The 21,632-nt window shown below is 45.9% G+C and overlaps 1 protein-coding gene across 1 annotated transcript; it reads right to left on the reverse strand.

Moving 5' to 3' along the window:
* Positions 1-4,352: 4,352 nt before the first annotated feature.
* LOC137544549 (uncharacterized) lies at positions 4,353-21,532 on the reverse strand. The gene is made up of 3 exons (XM_068265647.1): positions 21,322-21,532; positions 12,368-12,716; positions 4,353-4,479 (listed from the first exon to the last, which is right to left on the reverse strand). Exons 1-3 carry the CDS (start codon positions 21,370-21,372, stop codon positions 4,406-4,408), a joined length of 474 nt encoding a protein of 157 aa, XP_068121748.1. The 5' UTR covers positions 21,373-21,532; the 3' UTR covers positions 4,353-4,405.
* Positions 21,533-21,632: the final 100 nt, after the last annotated feature.

The raw sequence follows: 21,632 nt of genomic DNA on the forward strand, positions 1-21,632 counted from the left end.
TGGAGTCACTGTGCATCGTTCAACCATTCAGCGCACTTTACACAAGGAGATGCTGTATGCGAGAGTGATGCAGAGGAAGCCTTTTCTCCACCCACAGAACAAACAGAGCCATTTGAGGTATGCCAAAGCACATTTGGACAAGCCAGCTTCATTTTGAAATAAGGTGCTGTGGACTGATGAAACTAAAATTTAGTTATTTGGGCATAACAAGGGGCATTATGCATGGAGGAAAAACAACAGAGCATTCCAAGAAAAACACCTGCTACCTACAGTCAAATATGGTGGTGGTTCCATCATGCAGTGGGGCTGTGTGGCCAGTGCATGGACTGGGAATCTTGTCAAAGTTGAGGGACGCATGGATTCCACTCATTATCAGCAGATTCTGGAGACCAATGTCCAGGAATCATTGACAAAGCTGAAGCTGCGCCGGGGCTGGATCTTTCAACAAGACAACGACCCTAAACACTGCTCAAAATCCACTAAGGCATTCATGCAGAGGAACAAGTACAACGTTCTGGAATGGCCATCTCAGTCTCCAGACCTGAATATAATTGAAAATCTGTGGTGTGAGTTAAACAGAGCTGTCCATGCTCGGAAGCCATCAAACATGATGAATGAACTAGAGATGTTTTGTAAAGTGGGATGGTCCAAAATACCTTCATTCAGAATCCAGACTGTCATTAGAACCTACAGGAAGCCTCTGCAAAAGGAGGATCTACTAAATATTGATTTCAATTTTTTTTGTGGTGCCCAAATTTGTGCACCTATCTAATTTTGTTTAAACGAGTATTGCACACTTTCTGCAAATCCAATACACTTAAAGGGATACTGTAGGGGGGTCGGGGGAAAATGAGTTGAACTTACCCAGGGCTTCTAATGGCCCCCCGCAGACATCCTGTACCCACTGAGCCACTCACCGATGCTCCGGCCCCGCCTCCGGTTCACTTCTGGAATTTCAGACTTTAAAGTCTGAAAACCACTGCGCCTGCGCAGCTACATCCTCGCTCCCGCTGTGGTCACCAGGAGAGTATTGCACAAGCCCAGTATGGTCTTTGGTCTGCGCAGTATGCTCCTGGTGCCATCAGCGGGAGCGAGGACACGGCAATGCAGGCGCAGTGGTTTTCTGACTTTAAAGTCAGAAATTCCAGAAGTGAACTGGAGGTGGGGCCGGAGCATCGGTGAGTGGCTGCGCGGGCACAGGATGTCTGTGGGGGGCCATCAGAAGCCCCGGGTAACTTCAACTCATTTTCCCCCGACCCCCCCCTACAGTATCCCTTTAATTTCACTTCTCAAATATCACTGTGTGTGCCTCCTATATGATATATTTAACTGACATTTTTTATCGTAACAACCGATTTGTACAGAAAAATCATGGCAATTAACAAGGTTGCCCAAACTTTTGCATCCCACTGTATCTGGCGGAGTGAGGCCTTATTAGCAGTTTGAAATCTCTTCCAGCAGCTACAGGGTTGCCTTAAACCACTATAACAACAAATAACAACAACAAATAACATTTGTAAAGCTCTTTTCTCCCGTAGGACTCAAAGCACATAAGCATGGCTCTGACCATCGTGGTACAGAGGAAGAATTTTATAAGTCCGGAAATGCCAGGCTAAACAGGTGGCTTTTCAGTCTGGATTTGAATAGCTCCAGGGATGGTGCTGTTTTTACTGGGTGTGGCAGGGAGTTCCAAAGAGTAGGGGCAGCATGACAGAAGGCTCTATCTCCAGATTTTTTAAGGTGCACTCTGGGAGTGACCAAGTTTATAGAACTTGCATTTCTGAGATTGTGAGAGGTGTGGTGCAGCTTCAGCAAGTCCTATACTCAGATGTATTATTAAAAGGACTCCGAGCTCGACATCACGCCGGCCGCCTCGCGTCAACACGGTGGCCGGCGTGACAGTACGGCGCATGCGCGGTTTAATCGTGCATGCACCGTACTGTCACGCCGGCCGCCGTGATGACGCGAGGCAGCCGGCGTGATGTCGACAGCCATGACGTATCAGGAAGAGGAGCCCGACACTCGGGGCCAGTGTCGCCAGGCTGCCGCCGTCCAGCCATTTCTGAAGAGCCCTTGGGAGACGAGGCAGGACGCCGGCGTGAGACCTCCAGACCTACACTGGGCTGCAGAAAGCCCCGGGTGAGTACCATTTTCTATTCTATGTTAAGCTCGGAGTCCCTTTAACACAGTTCCTCTGCAGCAGGGTAGTTCATCTGCTGCTCTGTCAGGTAAGCCCATCTAGCTAGTATTATACTTTGTTTAAAAATTGGGTTTTTTAGCTTCTAGCTAATCAGACTTTCACATGGCTCCTTCTCAAATGCTACACCCATTGATAAATCATCCCCATTATTTGAACATGTCCCAGCAGTCTTGTTGCAGGGGCTGCAGCATCATCCATAATACAGGATTCTCAGATGTGAGCTGGCTCAGCAGAAACACTCACACATCCTCCTGTGGATGGAAGGAGAGGAGAGCTGGCTGTAGCCAAGCTGTTTGTATCTCCTTGCGTGCTGTACAGAGCAGAGCCATGCAGCCTGTGATTGACTGCCAGAAAGCATGTGGCGCACTGAACTGTAGAGCACCCGGGAGACACAGGCAGCAGCTGATAGTGGCTGCAGACAGCTCACTCCTCTCCTGCCATCCACAGAAACTACCAGAGCACTAGTGATGGGTCGTTCACGAACGAGCCGGCTCTAAGAGCCGGCTCTTTGCTGTGAACGACAAGAGCCGGCTCTCGGTTTTGAAAGAGCCGATGCCTCAGCCGCCCCACACAGCTCTGATTTGCTGTGTAATAAAGGGCGCTGAGGCATGCTGATGAAGCGAGTGTTTTGCCCGTGAAACGCGTTGCATTTTTGGAGAATCCCCAATAAATTTTACTGTTATTTATTAACGGCTTATTGGCTGGTCTATTTTTACCTGAGTGGTGTATCCACCTGCACCCCTCCTTTTAAGCGGGTTTTAATCATTTTATACTTATTGGCGCCTCTGTCACCCTTGCTTTATGCTGGGAGATGTAGTCCTCCTCTTGCAGCTTGTAGGAGTGTATAAGGGCAAGGCCAGAGCAGTAGCAGGAGGGATTGCCTGAGTGAGAGAAGCAGTCTGGAGTTGTCATGGAGACGGGGGCGGGGCTTTTCCTCCGATTCTGAGTGGTGTCCAGTGATATTTAATGAAGAGCCGATTGAGAGCCGTAAGAGCCGGCTCTTTAATGGGAGCCGATTCAGAAGAGCCGATTCTCCGAGAAGAGCCGGAATTCCCATCACTACAGAGCACGAAGTGATTAATCTTACCTCGTGCTGAACAGGAACTGGGCAGAGCTGGAGGGGGCTGAACTGGGCAGAGCTGGAGGGGGCTGTCACATCAGGAGGAGGATCTGGGCGGGCACATGTTCAGAAGGGGCACTAGCATACAATCAGCAGCACAGTGCTACCTTCTGTGAGGAGAGGGAGGGAGCATGCAGAGAGAAAGAAGAGACCCGGGACATCATTGGGGAGGGGGCGGGACCGGGATTTAGGGGCGGAAACAGTGATTGTCCCACCCAAATAGGGTCTGTTGTGAGCTCTGACACCCTCTGCATTACACACTTATCCCCTCTGAAGTGAGGGACCAACTGGGAGCCAATCTCTGCTCTCTGCAAGGGACCAACTCTCTCCGCTTCTACCTCCCCTTATCCCTGTTACCTCCCAACAGTACAAAAGCTGCTGCACAAGTGTGGACTGCAAGAGACCATCCTGCAATAACTGCAGCCTTATCATTTAAGCAAACTGAGTACCTCTAATAAAACATATAACATCAAAACCACCCACTCATGAATGGTGTGAGCTGTTGGGGATGGCAAGCATTCAATTACCTGCATCCCCCTGTGTGTGTGTGTGTGTAGTCTACCATTTTGCTGCAGGATTACATGCCAAGAGATTTATTCCATTAATGTGACTACATCTCTAGGCTAGGGATTGAGGTAGGCAGAGATCACTCACGTGCATCACTTGTAGAAGGTCACAGATTTTTGGGCCTCATGGTCACAGGAATCTGATTGTACAATATTGCCTCTGAAGAAGGGACTTCAGGTCCTGAAACGTGTCAGGCGGCGTATGAAGTACTGCTTTGAAGAGACATACCGTCTGCTTTGTTGTATGAAAACAGAAGCACTTTGATTCATTAGATGGATTTTTAAGTGATGCAATACAAGCGGCATTGAAGTAAGGATTCTATAACCGTGTTGTGCTCCATTAAACCCAACATTGTAAATGTGGTATTATAATGACTGCAAGTGATATGGGAACTCATGGTTTGTAGTTATGCCGGGAGACCAACATTTCCTGATGATAAGAAATGTAAAAAGCAGAAGCAGAAAGTATTTTTATTGTACAACATTTATTGATAGTCCGTAAGTATGGATCTTCACGCTTCACAGAGCACAGAAGACCTCTGGGATATAACAGTGTTGTCTCACAGGTCTGATGGTGATGGCAATCATGATATCTGTGGGAAGATAATTCGGTCAGTAATAGGATAGAAGAGAAACAGAAGAAAACTCAAAGCTTTCTTTAGGCAGGGAACATACTTGCTGGTATTGTGCACTTTTTGCCATGGTCGGCAAAACACATCCGGCTGCACTTCTATTGAAGTCAGTAGCCACGCTCAGGAAATGCACAACGTTACCGCTTGCTTGTGTTTTGTGTTCAACTTTTTCTGCACATTTTTAAATCGTACAACTTTCTGCTTTTTCCCACATGATGTGCGTTTGCAATTACAATGCATCCCGCCACATACGAAGAAATTGCAGATAGAACATGAAAAACTTTCAGAAGACGTAATCTCAAAAGAGAACCCACTGCGGCAGAGACCCGGGAAGCTGTGCATAGGTGAGGGTGCCTGCAAAGCATGTACTGTTGGGGAGTCACGGGGACAGGTTTGACAGGTTTGAGGAACATTGTTTCAGGAGGTTACAGATGTCCTTTAACCACTTGAGGACCCACCCTTTACCCCCCCTTAAGGACCAGCGCTGTTATTTGTGATCTGTGCTGGGTGGGCTCTACAGCCCCCAGCACAGATCAGGGTGCATCCAGAGCGATCAGATCGCCCCCATTTTCCCCCTACTATGGGGATGATGTGCTGGGGGGGTCTGATCGCTCCTGCCTGCCGGTGTTGCGGGGGGGGGCACCTCAAAGCCCCCCTCCGCGGCGAAATCCCCCCCCCCCTCCCTCTCCTACCTGGCCCCCCTGGTGTTCCGGGCTGCACAGGACGCTGTCCGTCCTGTGCAGCCAGTGACAGGACGTCCCCTGTCACATGGCGGCGATCCCCGGCCGCTGATTGGCCGGGGATCGCCGATCTGCCTTACGGCGCTGCTGCGCAGCAGCGCCGTACAATGTAAACAAAGCGGATTATTTCCGCTTGTGTTTACATTTAGCCTGCGAGCCACCATCGGCGGCCCGCAGGCTATTCACGGAGCCCCCCGCCGTGAATTGACAGGAAGCAGCCGCTCGCGCGAGCGGCTGCTTCCTGATTAATCAGCCTGCAGCTGGCGACGCATAACTGCGTCGCTGGTCCTGCAGCTGCCACTTTGCTGACGCGCGGTATGAGTGCGCGGTCGGCAAGTGGTTAAGACAAAAATGTAATACTGTATATGCAAAATGAGAGCAAAACTGTTGAAAAGCATCTATAAGGCCAGATCCACACTATAAACGCTTTTGTGAGCGCTTGCATTTGATTAGCGCTTGCTGAGAGCTTGTTAAAATAGCGCTCCCATTCACTTTCATTAAAGTTGCGGTACAAATCGACCGCAGTGATTTTTACCACTATTTTAATTAAAGTAAATGGGCGCGATTTTATTTTTTTAACAAGCGCTGAGCAAGTGCTAATCAAACGTAAGCGCTCACAAAAGCACTGATAAGGCTTGATTCACGAAGCGGTGCTAAGTTTCGCGTTTGCGCGCTAAGTTTAGCGCTGCCTGGTGCGCGGGGCACTGGATGCGCCCTATACATCGCATGGGCGCACAGGGCAGCGCTAAACTTAGCACGCAAACGCGAAACTTAGCGTGCGAACTGATTTAGATTGGTGCGTGCTAACTACTTAGCACCCTAGTTAGCACGCCCAAAGTCTTTAGGCGTGCTAACTAGGTTAGCACGCTTTGTGAATCAGGCCCATAGTGTGGATCCGGCCTAACTGCTTATACTTCATCACAGATAGGCTTGAATGAGATTTCTCACCTGCGGAGTAACACTGTAGCGCCTCACCGTTTACTCTGAGTCTTCATCCTGCAACAGCTATTTGCACAGAATGGGCCTGATTCACAAAGCGGTGCTAACAGTTAGCACGCTGGTGAAAAGCCCTTTATCATGCCTAAACTCAGTTTAGGCATGATAACTTATCATGCCTAAAGTTTAGGTGTGATAAGTTTAGGCATGATAAGTTTAGGCGTGATACGTTTAAGTGCCAACTGGGTTCGCACCGCAGTGCACAGCTGATCAAAAGTTTTGCGCTAGCAAAGTCTGGTGCACTTCACATAAAGTTTAATGGCGCTGCTTTGCGTGCGGGACTTTATCAGCGATCTAAAGTTATCTAAACTTCTCATGCCTAAATTTATCACGCCTAAACTTATCACGCCTAAACTGGCTTTTCACCAGCGTGGTGCAATGGTTATCATGCCTAAAGTCTCTAACTGGGTTAGCACCGCTTTGTGAATCGAGCCCAATGAGTCTAGATGATCTCATGCTGGCATTTTACATAAAAGCTGAGACATTAAATAAACAATGATTAAAATGATTGTATTGGTCTCGGTGCAGGGGTGATGTTCTGCTGCCAGGGACATTATAAGTGTGAAGGCGTTGATGTTTACAATTGGACGCTGGACCAAATCATGCATTATGTATGATCTCCTCCCAAAGCTGACTGAGCCTATGGTGTTTTATTGTGATGCTGTGGGGGCCTAATGTATAAGTTATAAACTAGCAGGCACTTTTTATATTAAGTAAACTCCGGTCCACAATGGCTGACGGGTACACCAGTGTGATCTAAATTACAACTTCCACCTACTGCGCTTGCGAGAGGAGGGGCAAGTGCCGCATGGGCTCTGTGGTTCTTTAAAGATTCAGGAGATTACTGGCTGTTGTTCATAAACTAAGGCTGAGCTCATACCTGAATGCGTGGAAAAGACTGCACATTTTCGCATGCAAATTTCTGGAAACCACTCATGTTCCCCTGTGTATTGACATAGTAGCTAATGATTGATAACGTGCTCAATGTGCAAATTATGGTGCAGGCTGGAACTGTTTTTCCTGCATATGAAAATTTACATTAGATGTATAAAGCAGCCCATACACTCAGCCGATTTTCTGGCCGACCGATCGATCGATCAATCGATTGCAAATCGGTTGGCCAATCGACCAATCGACGGCCGATTTCGATCGATTTCGATGGATTTCCATCGAACTTGCAGGGTGGAAAATTTAGGTCGATCTGATGAGATTGCTTATCAGTTTGCATTGGCCTTAATGGAAATCTGATGGCAAAAAAATGCCATCAGATCGAATTTCAATAGATTTCAAACTGAAATCTATTGGAATTCTATCCTGGTAAAAAATGTTCTAAAAACGCATCAGATAGATCATCAGATGCATTTCTTATCTATCTGCTGCCAATCTGACGAGTGTATGGGCACCTTAAGAGGTTTTGGTTTACATTGTTTGTATGTTCTAAGGCGAATTTGCACGTGGTAAAGCAACAGTGGCGTAGGAATAGGGATAGCAGTTGCTATGGGGCCCCAGACCACTAGGAAACATACTTTTTTATTATAAAATTTTGTTTATTAAACAGAGCAGGAAGAAAACACCCTCCACAAAGCCCTCTTTCCCAATGATTCTGGCTAAAATCTTGAAGCATCAGCAGGCAGGCGAGAGGGGACTATTTTCTCACCTGTCTGCTGTAAATAGATGCCTCCCTGGTTGGCCCGACAATTAATCTGTAGTTCCGGCCAGGGAGGAGGAGCTGCTGGTGGTGTGCACAGAGGATGCTGCTGCTATGCAGAGTGAGGAGACAGCCTGTGTGTTCCTAGGAGTGAGTGCAACCTCTTTGTTCCATGTGAGTGGAGAGAGCAGCGCTGCTGATGCTGCTTCTCTGGCTACTGTCTGCAAGTAGAGAGTAAGTGTAGAGGGGGGAGGGGGTTGCAATGCTAACTTCTATTAGAAAAGATTAGAAACGGGACAAAACTTGTAACCTGATCAGAGGTGTATTTGCTCACAGATCTGACACATGGCTGTAGCCCACCAGAAAAGAGTTCCCCATACACAATGCTGCATGTGGTGCAGAGGCGTATCTAGAGGGGTGCCGGTATGGCTCATGCCATGGGCGCCACATCACCAGGGTGCCATGCTTGCCCCTGTGCTGCCCCACATATCTGGCCCTCTGCTGCAGCTCCACGCCTGCCCCCATGCCTCCCCATCACTCAGACCTCAAATCATATAAATTCTGTTTTCTACGGAACATGGCCACTTAAAGGATACTCGAAGTGACATGAGATAGACGTGTATGTACAGTGCCTAGCACACTAATAACTATGCTGTATTCCTTTTTTTTTCTCTGCCTGAAAGAGTTAAATATCAGGTATGTAATTGGCTGACTCAGTCCTGACTCAGACAGGAAGCTACTACAGTGTGACCCTCACTAATAAGAAATTCCTCTTTTTACCTCTTTCTTGCTCTCAGAAGCCTTTTTCTGCTAGGAAAGTGTTTTATAGTTGGAATTTCCTATCAGTGAGGGTCACACTGTAGTCACTTCCTGTCTGTGTCAGGACTGAGTCAGCCACTTACATACCTGATATTTAACTCTTTCAGGCAGAGAAAGAAAGAAAGGAACACAGCATAGTTATTTGTGTGCAAAGCACTGTACATACACATGCCTATCTCATCATGTCACATGACACTTCGGGTATCCTTTAATTTATGTATCTAGGGTGCACTTGGCTTAGTGTTAGAAAACAGGACAGAGAGGAAATAAGAAGAGATATTTCCAAAAAAAGTAACTTCGGCAATATCCCAAGCCACAAAACACAGGCAACCATAACACATGTACGTAAGAAAGGATTCTGCTTTAGAGGCAAAGAGGGTTCTGAACAGGAAGTAAGGGGGGGGCGCAACTTCAGTGTTTGCCATAGGCTCTATATTACCCAGATACGCCCCTGATGTGGTGAAAAACTGCTCTTTCAGCTGAGGGACAAATGTATATCCACTTTCCATCAGACTGCACTTCTCACATTTTCCTTCATTTGACCATTGCCCAGTGCAAATTAGCATGTCCAAAAAAATCCAGCATGCATGTACAAGATCTGTTTGTACTGTTTCCACTGCATACATTTGTGACAGTTTTCCACAATTGTGTATAGACAATCTCAGAAGTAACGTGCGGGCAGCCGGCAGCGGGCGGGACTTACCTCTCCTCGTTCCTGCGCCGGATCTGCGTGCCGCTGCTCTGGTCTGGACCAGACCAGACTTGCGACAGTGGAGGGCTCGCGCAGGAACGAGGAGAGGTAAGTCCCGCCCGCTGCCGGCTGCACGCACGTTACTTCTGGAGGGGACAGCGAGGGAGGGAGAGCACCCTAAGGTGAGGGAAGGGGGGGAAGATGGCCCCCTTCTCCACCGTCCACACAGCTCTCCCTCTTCTATGCTCACCTCCTGCTGGGGGGGACACCTGACTACCTATTCTGGGGACATATACCCCTGGCTACATATATACTGGGCACATCTACCCCCCTGACTACATATACTGGGCACATCTACCCCCCTGACTACATATACTGGGCACATATACCCCCTGACTACATATACTGGGCACATATACCCCCTGACTACATATACTGGGCACATATACCCCTGGCTACATATACTGGGCTTATATACCCCTGGCTATATATACTGGGGCACATATACCCCTGCCTACATATATACTGGGCACATATACCCCCTGACTACATATACTGGGCACATATACCCCCTGACTACATATACTGGGCACATATACCCCCTGACTACATATACTGGGCACATATACCCCTTGACTACATATACTGGGCACATATACCCCTTGACTACACATACTGGGCACATATACCCCCTGACTACATATACTGGGCACATATACCCCTGGCTATATATACTGGGCACATATACCCCGACTACATATACTGGGCAAATATACCCCCTGACTACATATACTGGGCACATATACCCCTGGCTATATATACTGGGGCACATATACCCCTGCCTACATATATACTGGGCACATATACCACCTGACTACATATACTGGGCACATATACCACCTGACTACATATAATGGGCACATATACCCCCTGACTACATATACCCTCTGACTACATATACTGGGCACATATACCCCTGGCTATATATACTGGGGCACATATACCCCTGGCTATATATACTGGGGCACATATACCCCTGGCTATATATACTGGGGCACATATACCCCTGACTACATATATACTGGGCACATATACCCCTGCCTACATATACTGGGACATATACCCCTGACTACATATACTGGGCACATGTACACCTGGCTATATATACTGGGCACATATACCTCTGGCTACATATACTGGGACATATACCCCTGGCTACATATACTGGGGACACATATACCCCCTGACTACATATACTGGGGACACATACCCCTGGCTACATATACTGGGCACATATACCCCTGGCTACATGTACTAGGCAACTATACCTCTGGCTACATATACTGGGGACTACTATACTCATGGCTACTGATACTGGGGAAATCTATAGACCTGGCTACCTATGCTGGGGGTACCTATTTTGGGGGAACTGCTGTCAGATTATCTGCATTTTTGTGGAACCGCCGTTATGTATTTTGGGGAACAGCTGCCAGATTATGTGTATGTTAGGGGAACGGCTACTGCCAGATTACGTGTGTTTTGGGGAACTGCTGCCAGGTTGTGTATGTTTGGGGGACCACTACTGCCAGATTATATGTCTTTTGGGTGTTACGTGTATTTTGGGTGATCCGCTGCCAGGTTTCGCGTATTTTGGGGAACTGCTTCCAAATTATGTGTATGTTGGGGGAACTTTCTCCAAAGAGACCGGCACCACTCAAGAATGTATGTTGGGGGAACTGCTGCTGCCACATTGTCTATTTTGGGGGAACCACTTCCATATTATCTGTATTTTGGAGGAACTTCTACCAGATTATGTGTCTTTTTGGTGAAATGCTGTCAGATTACATCTATTTTTGGGGGATACACTACGGCAGAGCTCAAACTTCCTCGGCAGACTTTTTACATCACTGTTAAGGTCATGTATATTTGGCCCCACCCATGGCTACGCCCACGTTATGCTTGACCACGCCCATTTTTGCCGAGCCGCGCGTAGCGCAGTGCAGCGCAGGAGTTTTTCAAGTGAGTCCACTCACTTCTTTTCCCAGGACTAGACCCCTGTATTTATATACCACTGGCATCTTCTGCCGCACTTTACAGAGTACATAGTCATTTCACTGACTGTCCTCAGAGGGGCTCACACTCTAATCCTACCATAGTCGGAGTCCAATGCCCTACCATATTATTATTATTATGTATTCATAAAGCACTTCAATCTTCTGCAGCACTGTACAGAGTACATAGCCATGTTCTTGACTGTCCTCAGAGGAGCTCACAATCTAATCTTGCCATAGTCATAGTCTAATGTCCTACCATGTTACTATTATGTATTTATATAGCCCTGACATCTCCTGCAGCACTTTACAGAGTACATAGTCATGTCTCTGACTGTCCTCAGAGGAGCCCAGAATCTAATCCTGTCATAGGGGCTTGATTCACAAAAGAGTGCTAACTGATAGCACGGCCGTTTTCGTGCGAATTTTCGTGCGATCGTGAATTTTCGCACGCAATTTCACATTTTTTGCGCGCAAACGTGAATTTTCACGCGCAACCAACGATTTCGCATAAAAATTTGAGTTTGCACGCAAAATCGTTATCGTTTACACGCAAAAATGTACGTTTGCACGTGAAACCGTGAAACTGCACGCGAGATCGTGCACGATTGCGCGAAAATGCGAAAATTCACGCGAAAACGGCCGTGCTAACAGTTAGCACTCTTTTGTGAATCAAGGGGGGGGGGGGGGGGGCCTGGCCAAAAAAATTGCTATGGGGCCCAGTGAGTTGTAGCTACGCCCCTGAAAGCATATAAGACATTCTGTGAACCCTGCCTAAGGCAATACCTGTACTGTTGTTTTTTTCTGCCGTGCCAAGCTCAATACATTTATGAATAAGGAGCTAGCAAATAATAGACCATAACCCAACAGACATACAGTAATAACAATGAACAATGTCCCTCACAGAAGGCGATGCAGCGACACAGGGGACAGGTGTTATGGTCCCTCAGCCAGGTGAGCATGCATTCCAGATGGTATTGGTGCGTGCATTGCAGGGTTAGCACCGGATCGCTGCCCTCAAGGTCTGACAGGCAGATGGGGCAGCTGTTACTAGACTCTTCAGCCTGCTTCTCCGGCTCAGCATGCGGTGGTGTGGCATGTGATGGTGTGAAGAGCGGGTAATGGCGACCGTCCTGGGCCCCTCGTGCCTGGCGGCGGGAGGGAATGCGCCTCCTCCTGGTCCGGGCTCCTGCGTCTTTATGGAGCAGGGTGGTCAGGTGCTTGCAGAATGCGGCAACGCCGGGCAGGGCCAACTTGTGATAAAACACACCTATATTGTTATTAACTGAAATACAAGTACCACGCAGAACATTATGATTAAATACTATTAGGTGATTATTTACTTAAAAAAATCCTGAACTGAAAATTAAAAGTCAAAATAAGCATACACAAGTCATACTTACCTCCTGTGTAGTCTACTCCTCAATATCTTTCTCCTCTCCCACGTCCTGATTGTCCACTGTGATCAATGGATTTCTCCATCCTCCATTTTGAAAATGGCCATTACCCCCTAACAGCTTTCTGGTCAGCACACTGTTAAACTGTTAGTTCGCTCACTTGAGCAATAGGGAAACATGGACATTACCTGGCACATCAGTTGTAACTGACAGCTGCTGATATATATATATATATATATATATATATATGTATGAACAGGGGAGCCTCTAGGCATAGGCAGTACACGCCATTGCCTGGAGTACCATTGGTCCTGGGGGCGCCATGTTGCTTGATTAAGCCACGCCCCCAGGATTAAGCCATGCCCCCTTTGACTTAGCCGCACCGAACGGGTGTTTTATTATTAGTTTCTGCTGCATCTGCTTAGCGTAAGTTGCAGGCAGCTGCCACTGTGTCCCTCTGTGCCTTGTACATCCTTTCTCTCCCCTTTGTGCCTCCTTTGGTCCCTTTTGTGCCTCCTTCAGTCCCTTGTGCCATGTCTGACGCCCTATTTTTCCTTCTGTCTCCCTTTGTGCCTCCTTCTGTCTCCATGTGCCTCCTTCAGTCCCCTTGTGCCACCTCTGCCTTCTTCTGTCCCCCTGTGCCTCCATATGTCCCCTTGTGCCTTTCTTTGCCCCCCTGTGCTACCTCTGCTCCCCTGTTCCTCCTTCAGTCCCACTCTTCCTCCTTCTGTCCTCATGTGCCGCCTTCTGTCTCCCTTTGTGCCTTATTCTGTCTCCATGTGCCTCTTCAGTCCCCATGTGCCACCTCAGTCCTCTGCGCCATCCTCCGTTACCCTGTGCCTCCTTCTGTGCCCCTTTGTGCCTTCTTTTGTCTCCCTGTGGCTTTGTCTGTCTCCCTCTGCCTCCTTCTGTCTCCCTGTGCCTCCTTACATACCCCTCTGCCTTCTTCTGCCACCCTTTTGTGCCGCCTTCTGTCTCCCTTTGTGCATCCTTCTGTTCCCCTTTTGTTCCTCCTACTGTCTTCCTGTGCCTCCTTCTACCCCTTTTGTGCTTTTTTCTGTCCCCATCGTGCCTCCTTCCCCCTTTGTGTCTCCTTCTGTCCTCTGTGTGCCTCCTTCAGTCCCCCTGTACCCCCTTTCCTCCTGTGCATCCTTTTGTCCCCCTTTGTGCCTCAATCTGCCCCCCATTGTGCCTCCTTCTGCCCCACTTTGTGCCTCCTTCTGTCCCCCTGTGTGCCTCCTTCTGTCCCCGTGTGCCTCCTTCTGTCCCCCTGTGTGCCTCCTTATGGCCCTTATGCCTTTTTCTGTCCCCCTTTACCACCCGCTGCTCCTCTGTGTACCTCCTTCTGTCCTCCTGTGCCTCCTTCTGTCCTCTTTTGTGTCTCATTCTGTCTCCCATTGTGCCTCCTTTTGTCACCCTTTGTGCCTCCTACTGTCCCCCTGTGTGCCTCCTGTTCTCCTTTGTGACTTCTTCTGACCCTCATGCCTCCTTCTGTCCCCCTGTGCCTCCCTATGCCACCCTTTGTCCCTTATTCAGTACCCCTGTGCCTCCTTCTGTCCCAGTTTGTGCTTCCTTCTGTCCCCCTTTGTGCCTCATGAAAGTGGAGCCCTGCCTATGTGTATTTTGTGATGAAATGCTGATGCAGTAAGTGTAATTTCTGGTGAAATGTTGCCGAATTATGATTATTTTCTGGTGAAATTACGATGCAATATAATTATTTCCTGGTGAAACGCTGGTGCATTCCGATTACTTTCAAACGGGGGGAGGGGGCACGGTTAAGGTGGGACAGGGTTGGGGGCCGCAGTGGCCGCCACATGGGGGGGTGCCACAAGCTTTCTCGCCTGGAGTGACAAAGTGGCTAGAGGCGCCCCTGTATATGAAAGCAACTGATATATTTCAGTTCTGACAAAATGTTGTCAGAACTGGAAGGGGTCATTGTCAGAAGAAAATGGTGAGCTTCTGAGAGGAACTGATGGAGAGGTAACCATGTAATGTTCATTTGAAGTTGTGTTTATTTTAAATAATTGTACTCACTTCAGGTTCCCTGGACTTGTGTGGTTCGGAGTAGTGATAAGTTAGGGCCTATTTCCACCAGTATACTGTGCATTTGGCATCCGCATTCTCATATGTGAATTGAATGCGATTTGGAAACCGCATGCATTTGTAATGCATATTTTTGCATCCAAATTTTTTATTTCCATAGCAACATGACACCACTGTGACTACACAGGAGACACTAAAGCTACATACACACATGTGTGTGGCTGACGATCTATATTGCTCTGGCATCGTTAAAAATCCATCCTGTTGGATTCTTAACAAGCACCGATGGCTGTGCATGACCATTCGCAATGCTTTTTACAAGCCCCGCTGGATGATTGAAGCCACTCCATCGTCCGCTTATCGTCGTCCCTCTGCCCCCTTCCATAGCAACAGAACACATCACTAATCTCAAGGCTTTCTGTATAACGTTGTTCCGGGAATTGTCACCCGAGGTATAGTTTCTCGATCCTTGATGGGTGACAATTCTTGCATGTATGTACTTAGCTTAAAGTGGACCTGAACTCTTGCACAGGACACAAGGAAAACATAACAGAAATGCACTCTGTATGTATTTTCAGAGTTTAGCATGTGTAATTCCCCCTCATTTGTGTCACTAGTTGTAATTTGATCTCCCACCTGTGTCACATGACTGCCTATGGCAGATAAGCAGATAAGCCCATTTGAAAGTACTGTAAACAGTATGTGCTGTAAACAATATGTCTGATTCCATGAAACAGGAATTAGAAACTGTGCAGACGTATTTGAGTATTTGTATCAGCTGTAACAAAGACATTTTTTTTTTTTTAAAGGTTATTATGCCGTTGTGTATCTTTTAGAGCAGACAGGAGTTCTGAGTTCAGGTCCACTTTAAGAAGCATGTCAGATGGGAAACTGGAAGCAAAAATGTGCATCAAAAATGAGAGAATTTGCATTCACATATGGGACCATTGACTTTCATAACATCCAAAATCGCATGCTGAAGGATGCATGTTGCGAGAATCTGCAGCATGCAGTCCATATTTTTTCTGCATTGGAATGTATTTTAAAAACACATTCAGTGGGAATTACTACATTAAACTGCATTGGTTTCAGTGAGAAAGTGAGTATTTGCATTAGGTTTTGCACTCACCAAAAATGGGCTCTTGGGATGGAATAACATTGAAATGTGTATGTACAGTACAAAACATATTAATAACCATTTTTTATTTTGCTTCCTGAAATCGTTAATTTCTAGACGTAGAAGTGACAGCTTCTGTTTTGTCGATACCTTGTTGGAGATATAGTAAACATCATGGATAAGCAAATTATAGCCTTAAATGATTTCCTTGCAGAATACAACTTCTGAGGGCAGGGAGAGCTAAAATACAATCTTTTTCTAACTCTGGGACACTCTATAGGCTGCCACTGATTAGAGATGGTAAAACATTCAACCTACTTTGTAAATATTTAAAAATAGGGGCGGGGGTTATCACAACCTTAATTGTTACAATATTTCAGGGCCAATGAGTCATCATTGACAAAACCGGTAAGTTGGAGCTTTAGGCAGGGTGAACTTGGGAGACCTTCAGACATGCGGCGGTGAGGACGTCCAGTGTTTTATATTGATATGTGCATAGAGTTTTACTGAATGTGCATTATTGCATTTTATTGATTTGAATAAAAACGGAAATACGATATGGAAGCCCTCTTTTAAAGGAATACTATCGATTCACATATTTTTTTAATTGACACAGGAAGTGTTTGGGAAGTGCTGCTAAGTACTGGTGTATACATTTTAGTTGCAACTTCTTTGTTTACTGTTAGCAAAATACTTTCAATCTTTACTGGCGCCAAAACTGATGGCTGACTGAGCCATGAGGAGAGGGGAAATTCCCCTCACACTTGATCAGTTAACTCTATGTGTAGCTCTGTGTGTGACAGAGAAGAGGGCTCCCAACAGCTGCAGCTCCTGTGTCCGGTGTTTCTGACTGAAGTTTCTGAAGAGAGCAGAGGAAATGTAACTAATTCTCACAGCTTTCCATACTGTTTTTGCTTTCAGAGTTTGATATGTTTGATATTTGCTTTCTGTAGTCTGATATGCAACTCTGGCTGTGCATTGAAGCAGACACCCCTTCTGCAATTGATTTGTCCCAATATAGCTAAATCCTACCCTCAATAAATTACAGCTTTTGCCTCTGATATTTAACATGAAAAGCAGGAAAATGTTTACACAGCTACTTAGACATTATTTGCACACTGTCATTTTAGAACACTTGGGTATCGATAGTATTCCTTTAAGTTTTAAGGTTGTGCAGTATGCTAATTGCTGTGAAGATAGAGGAGTGTGAAATCACATACTAAGCGGTGAGAGCTTAGTCCTTGTGCGGTCAGCAGATACATCTGGTGAGCCTGCATTTGTTTTGGGGCATGCTAGTGGAGGCACTATTTGTGGTGAAGCACGAGGGTCACTATGGTGTATTTAAAGCATAGTTCCCCAACCCTGTCCTCAAGGCCCACCAATAGTACATGTTTTGCAGGAAACAACAAACATTCACAGGTGAGGTAATTCAAATTCCTCTGTGGATTTCCACAAAACATGCACTGTTGGTGGGCCTTGAGGACAGGGTTGGGGAACTCTGATTTAAGGGACTAGTGTACAAGCAGTATCAAGCTATGTTATGCCGTTTTTCCTGAGTTATCATCCAGCAAGGCAGTTTAGAGTGGATTTGATGGGAAGTGAGAGGAGTGTGAAATTGCAAGATTGGAGTGGATTCTGCTACAAAAAAAATCTGTTTGCTGATCTGTGATTCAATGAGCCACTAACTTCAGTGAGTGTAAATTGAATTGTCATTTGTTTGCATTGGACGACCAAATTGTTGCACGATTATTCAAAAGCCATTGGATTTATGTTGCGTGGATGAACTGATCTGGACTTTAAATATTGTTTAAATATTGTTTTTGTTTAATATGAATATGTGAGCACTGTACAGGTTCAAAAAATATTACAGATAGCCATTTCTGGTAACACATACTGTATATGTCAATTTATTTTAAAGGAGACTAAAACATAATAAAAGCCTTCCATATGACACATAAACACTTTCAGTTAGCCACAGACATAAAAATAAAAATGCTCTGCTCTGCAAGCATCCTTACATTTCTACCACCTAGTCCTAGAACTACCCAGAACTGTTGTGTCCTTACACCCTACATACTACCCAAAACTGCTGCCATCCCTACATATAACTTCCAATTATATACAGTGCAGCCCAATAGCCCATAATTATTCATACCCGTGGCAAAATTTGACTTAGTTACTTTTATTCAACCAACAGGTAATTTTTTGACGGGAAATGACATAGATGTCTCCCAAAAGATAATAAGATGATGTGCAAGTGGCATTATTGTGGGGAAGAAAAAAAATTTCTCAGCTTTTATTTACATTTGAGCAAAAAGTGTCCAGTCCAAAATGATTCATACCCTTTACAAACTGTCACAGTCTGTGGGAAAATCCAAAGTTCTATACCATTCCAAATAGTCAAAGCTGTTCTAAAGCATTGCTAAGGCAAAGGAGCTCAGTGAGGACCCGCAGCTGCATATTGTGGCTGCTCACTAGTCAGGAAAGGGCAACAAGGCCATTCCTAAATGTTTTCAAGTTAAGTGGCTACAGTGCAAAGTATTATTAAAAAATGCAAGATCTTCCGCACTGTGGAAAATCTCAGAGGACGTGGTCGAAAGCCAAAAGTAACACCTGTGCTGGCCAGGAGGTGAAAAGGAATTCAAGGATCACCATTAAGGCCATCCTAGTGAATCTGAGCTTTGCTGGTGGCAATGGCAGACAATCCAAAGACAGACAATCCAACGGACACTGCACACTGCTGGGTTCCACAGATGCAGACCAAGGAGGACACCACTTCTCCAGATAAGGCACACACAAGCTTGCTTGGCCTTTGCAAATGCTCATCTGGACAAAGAAGACTTCTGGTCTTCTGTGTTACGGTCAGCTGAAACAAAAATTGAATTGCTTGGTCACAATTTCCTTTATTTGGTTTCCTTCATTTGGTGTAAAAAAAAAGTTGAAGCCTTCAAACAAAAGAACACCATCCCCACTGTCAAACATGTAATCACAGTAAACGGCACCATGAAAAAAGAGCAATACATGAGAATTCTCAACGACAAAATCAGGCTGTCTACAGAGAAACTTGGCCTTGGGCACCTGTAGACATTTCAGCATGACAATGACCCAAAACACACAGCAAAAGTGGTGAAGAAATGGTTAGCAGACAACAATATTAACGTTTTGGAGTTGCCCAGCCAGCGTCCTGATTTGAATCTAATTGAGAATCTGTGGAGGATGCTAAAGATCAGGGTGATGGCAAGAAGACCCTCCAAGCTGAAAGATTTGGAGCTCATTGCTAAAGATGAATGGGCAAAAATACCTGTGGAGACATGCAAAATGCTGGTCTGCAATTATAGGAAGCGTTTGATTGCTGTAATAGCCAATAAAGGCTTTCCTATTGATTATTGAGAAGGTTATGAATAATTTTGGACTGGACACTTTTTGCTCAAATGTAAATAAAAATTGATAACTGCTTGTTTTCCACAATAATGCCTCTTGTACATCATCTTATTATCTTTTTAGAGTCACCTATGTTATTTCCTGTCCAAAAATTACTTGCTAGTAGGGATGATCAGAATGAGCAAATTCCGTTCCACCGAAAATCACGGATTCCGTCAGTGTTAAAATTGAAAAAAATCACTAAAGTATCCTTGTTTATCCTATATGGTGGCCCATAGTCCCTATTTCCTCCCTTCTCTCTCTCTCTTCCTCTGTCCCGGAGGGAGGAAGGTCTCATCTTCCAGGGAATTGTAGTATTTCAAAAGCCAGCTTACATACCGTGGCTGGGAATTGAACCCAGGCTGGGCTGGGAATTGAACCCAGGTCTCAGTGTGTGGTAGGTAACTCACTTAACCACTATACCACCAACACTACATGCTGAAGCCAGCCTAGCATGTACCATTATGCTCAATCCAAGAGAAAAATTAGGTTGCTTAAGGATTTGTAGCATGTCAAAAGCCAACTCACATTGGCTGGGAATTGAACCCAGGCTGGGCTGGGAATTGAACCCAGGTCTCAGTGTGTAGTAGGTAACTCACTTAACCACTATACCACCAACACTACATGCTGAAGCCAGCCTAGCATGTACCATTATGATCAATCCAAGAGAAAAAATAGCTTGCTTAAGGATTTGTAGCCAGGCATGGCCTTGCCTTTTGTGTTCAACAGTTGTCCGAAGAGAACGCCAAATAGCCAGGTAGATTTCTCTCTCTCTCTTTCTCTCTCTCTCTCTCTCTCTCTCTAGTAGGGATGGTCACCGCTTTCCGCGGAATTGTATTTTCCGGAATTTTTAGGCGGAAATTGGTCATTCTGTTCCGTTTGGTCGGAACGGAATTGCTTTTTCAATCTGGCGGAATTCCGAAATTGCCTGTAAAATTCTGCCGGTATCCGTTGATGGTTTTAAGCTGAAAATTCAGTTCAATGGCATCAAGTCCTAGAGAGAGAGAGAGCTCATTTTTCTCTTGGGTATATCACAATGGTACATGCTAGGCTGGTTTCAGCATGTAGTGTTGGTTATATAGTGGTTAAGTGAGTTACCTACCACACACTGAGACCTGGGTTCAATTCCCAGCCCAGCCTGGGTTCAATTCCCAGCCAATGTGAGTTGGCTTTTGACATGCTACAAATCCTTAAGCAACCTAATTTTTCTCTTGGACTGATCATAAATGGTACATGCTAGGCTGGCCTCAGCATGTAGTGTTGGTGGTGGTATAGTGGTTAAGTGAGTTACCTACCACACACTGAGACCTGGGTTCAATTCCCAGCCCTGCCTGGGTTCAATTCCCAGCCACGGTATGTACGCTGGCTTTTGAAATACTACAATTCCCTTGAAGATGAGACCCTCCTCCCTCCAGGAGGAGGGAATAGAGAGAGAGGGAGAGTGGGAGGAAGGGAGAAAATAGATAGGTAAGGAAAGAAATTTGAATTTCGTTAAATTCCGCGGAATTAAAAAAATTTCCACGGAATTCCGTTTTACAGCTATAGCAATTCCGTTCCGACCGCCGGAATCGGAATTGACCCAAATTCTAAATTCTGCGGAATCCAGCGACCATCCCTACTTTCTAGTTGAATAAAAGTAACTTTAAAATCTGCCATTGGTATGAATAATTATGGGCAGCACTGTACATTCATCCCCAACTAGATTTTCCCCAACTGCAGCCATCCTTACACACTACTCCCAACTGCTGTAATCGTTACTCCCTACATGGAAAAAGTAGACAGCATACATCTACCCTAAACAAAGACACAACTCATCATATGGTTACTGGCATCTATTTCTCCCCTTCTTCCTCAAAAAAACCCCACCAAAATATTACTAACCATGGTCTCCAATTGTCTCGCCTCCATTTGCGGTGGCGATGTTGCACTCATGCGATAAGCAACGGCTAATTTTTGCAGCTAGATGCAACGATTTTCCAAAGGTAAAAAGCCGTCTCAGAGAAACAGAGGGCCCTCATTTATTTGTGAAGTAGAAATAATATTGCCCCATATAATGGCCACTTAGACGCAAAATATCAGATTGTAACCGTTATTTCCCGGTACAGCTCTAACTGACTGGCTGCTGTCAGGTCACATGGACAAATTAATCTGTTTAAGTGATATAAGCCACCAAACATATAGAGAAAAGCATG

Source organism: Hyperolius riggenbachi, chromosome 2, assembly GCF_040937935.1.
Source record: "Hyperolius riggenbachi isolate aHypRig1 chromosome 2, aHypRig1.pri, whole genome shotgun sequence".
Taxonomy (NCBI): Eukaryota; Metazoa; Chordata; class Amphibia; order Anura; family Hyperoliidae; genus Hyperolius; species Hyperolius riggenbachi.

What these genes read in the sequence shown, in the direction of transcription:
- LOC137544549 (XM_068265647.1), bottom strand. Translation starts at nt 21,372, where the DNA reads ATGAGTGCAACATCGCCACCGCAAATGGAGGCGAGACAATTGGAGACC. An exon ending in CGAGACAATTGGAGACCATG is followed by an intron (nt 12,717 to 21,321) that starts GTTAGTAATATT and finishes TTTTATCACAAG; the next exon opens with TTGGCCCTGCCCGGCGTTGC. An exon ending in GTGTCGCTGCATCGCCTTCT is followed by an intron (nt 4,480 to 12,367) that starts GTGAGGGACATT and finishes ATCTTCCCACAG; the next exon opens with ATATCATGATTGCCATCACC.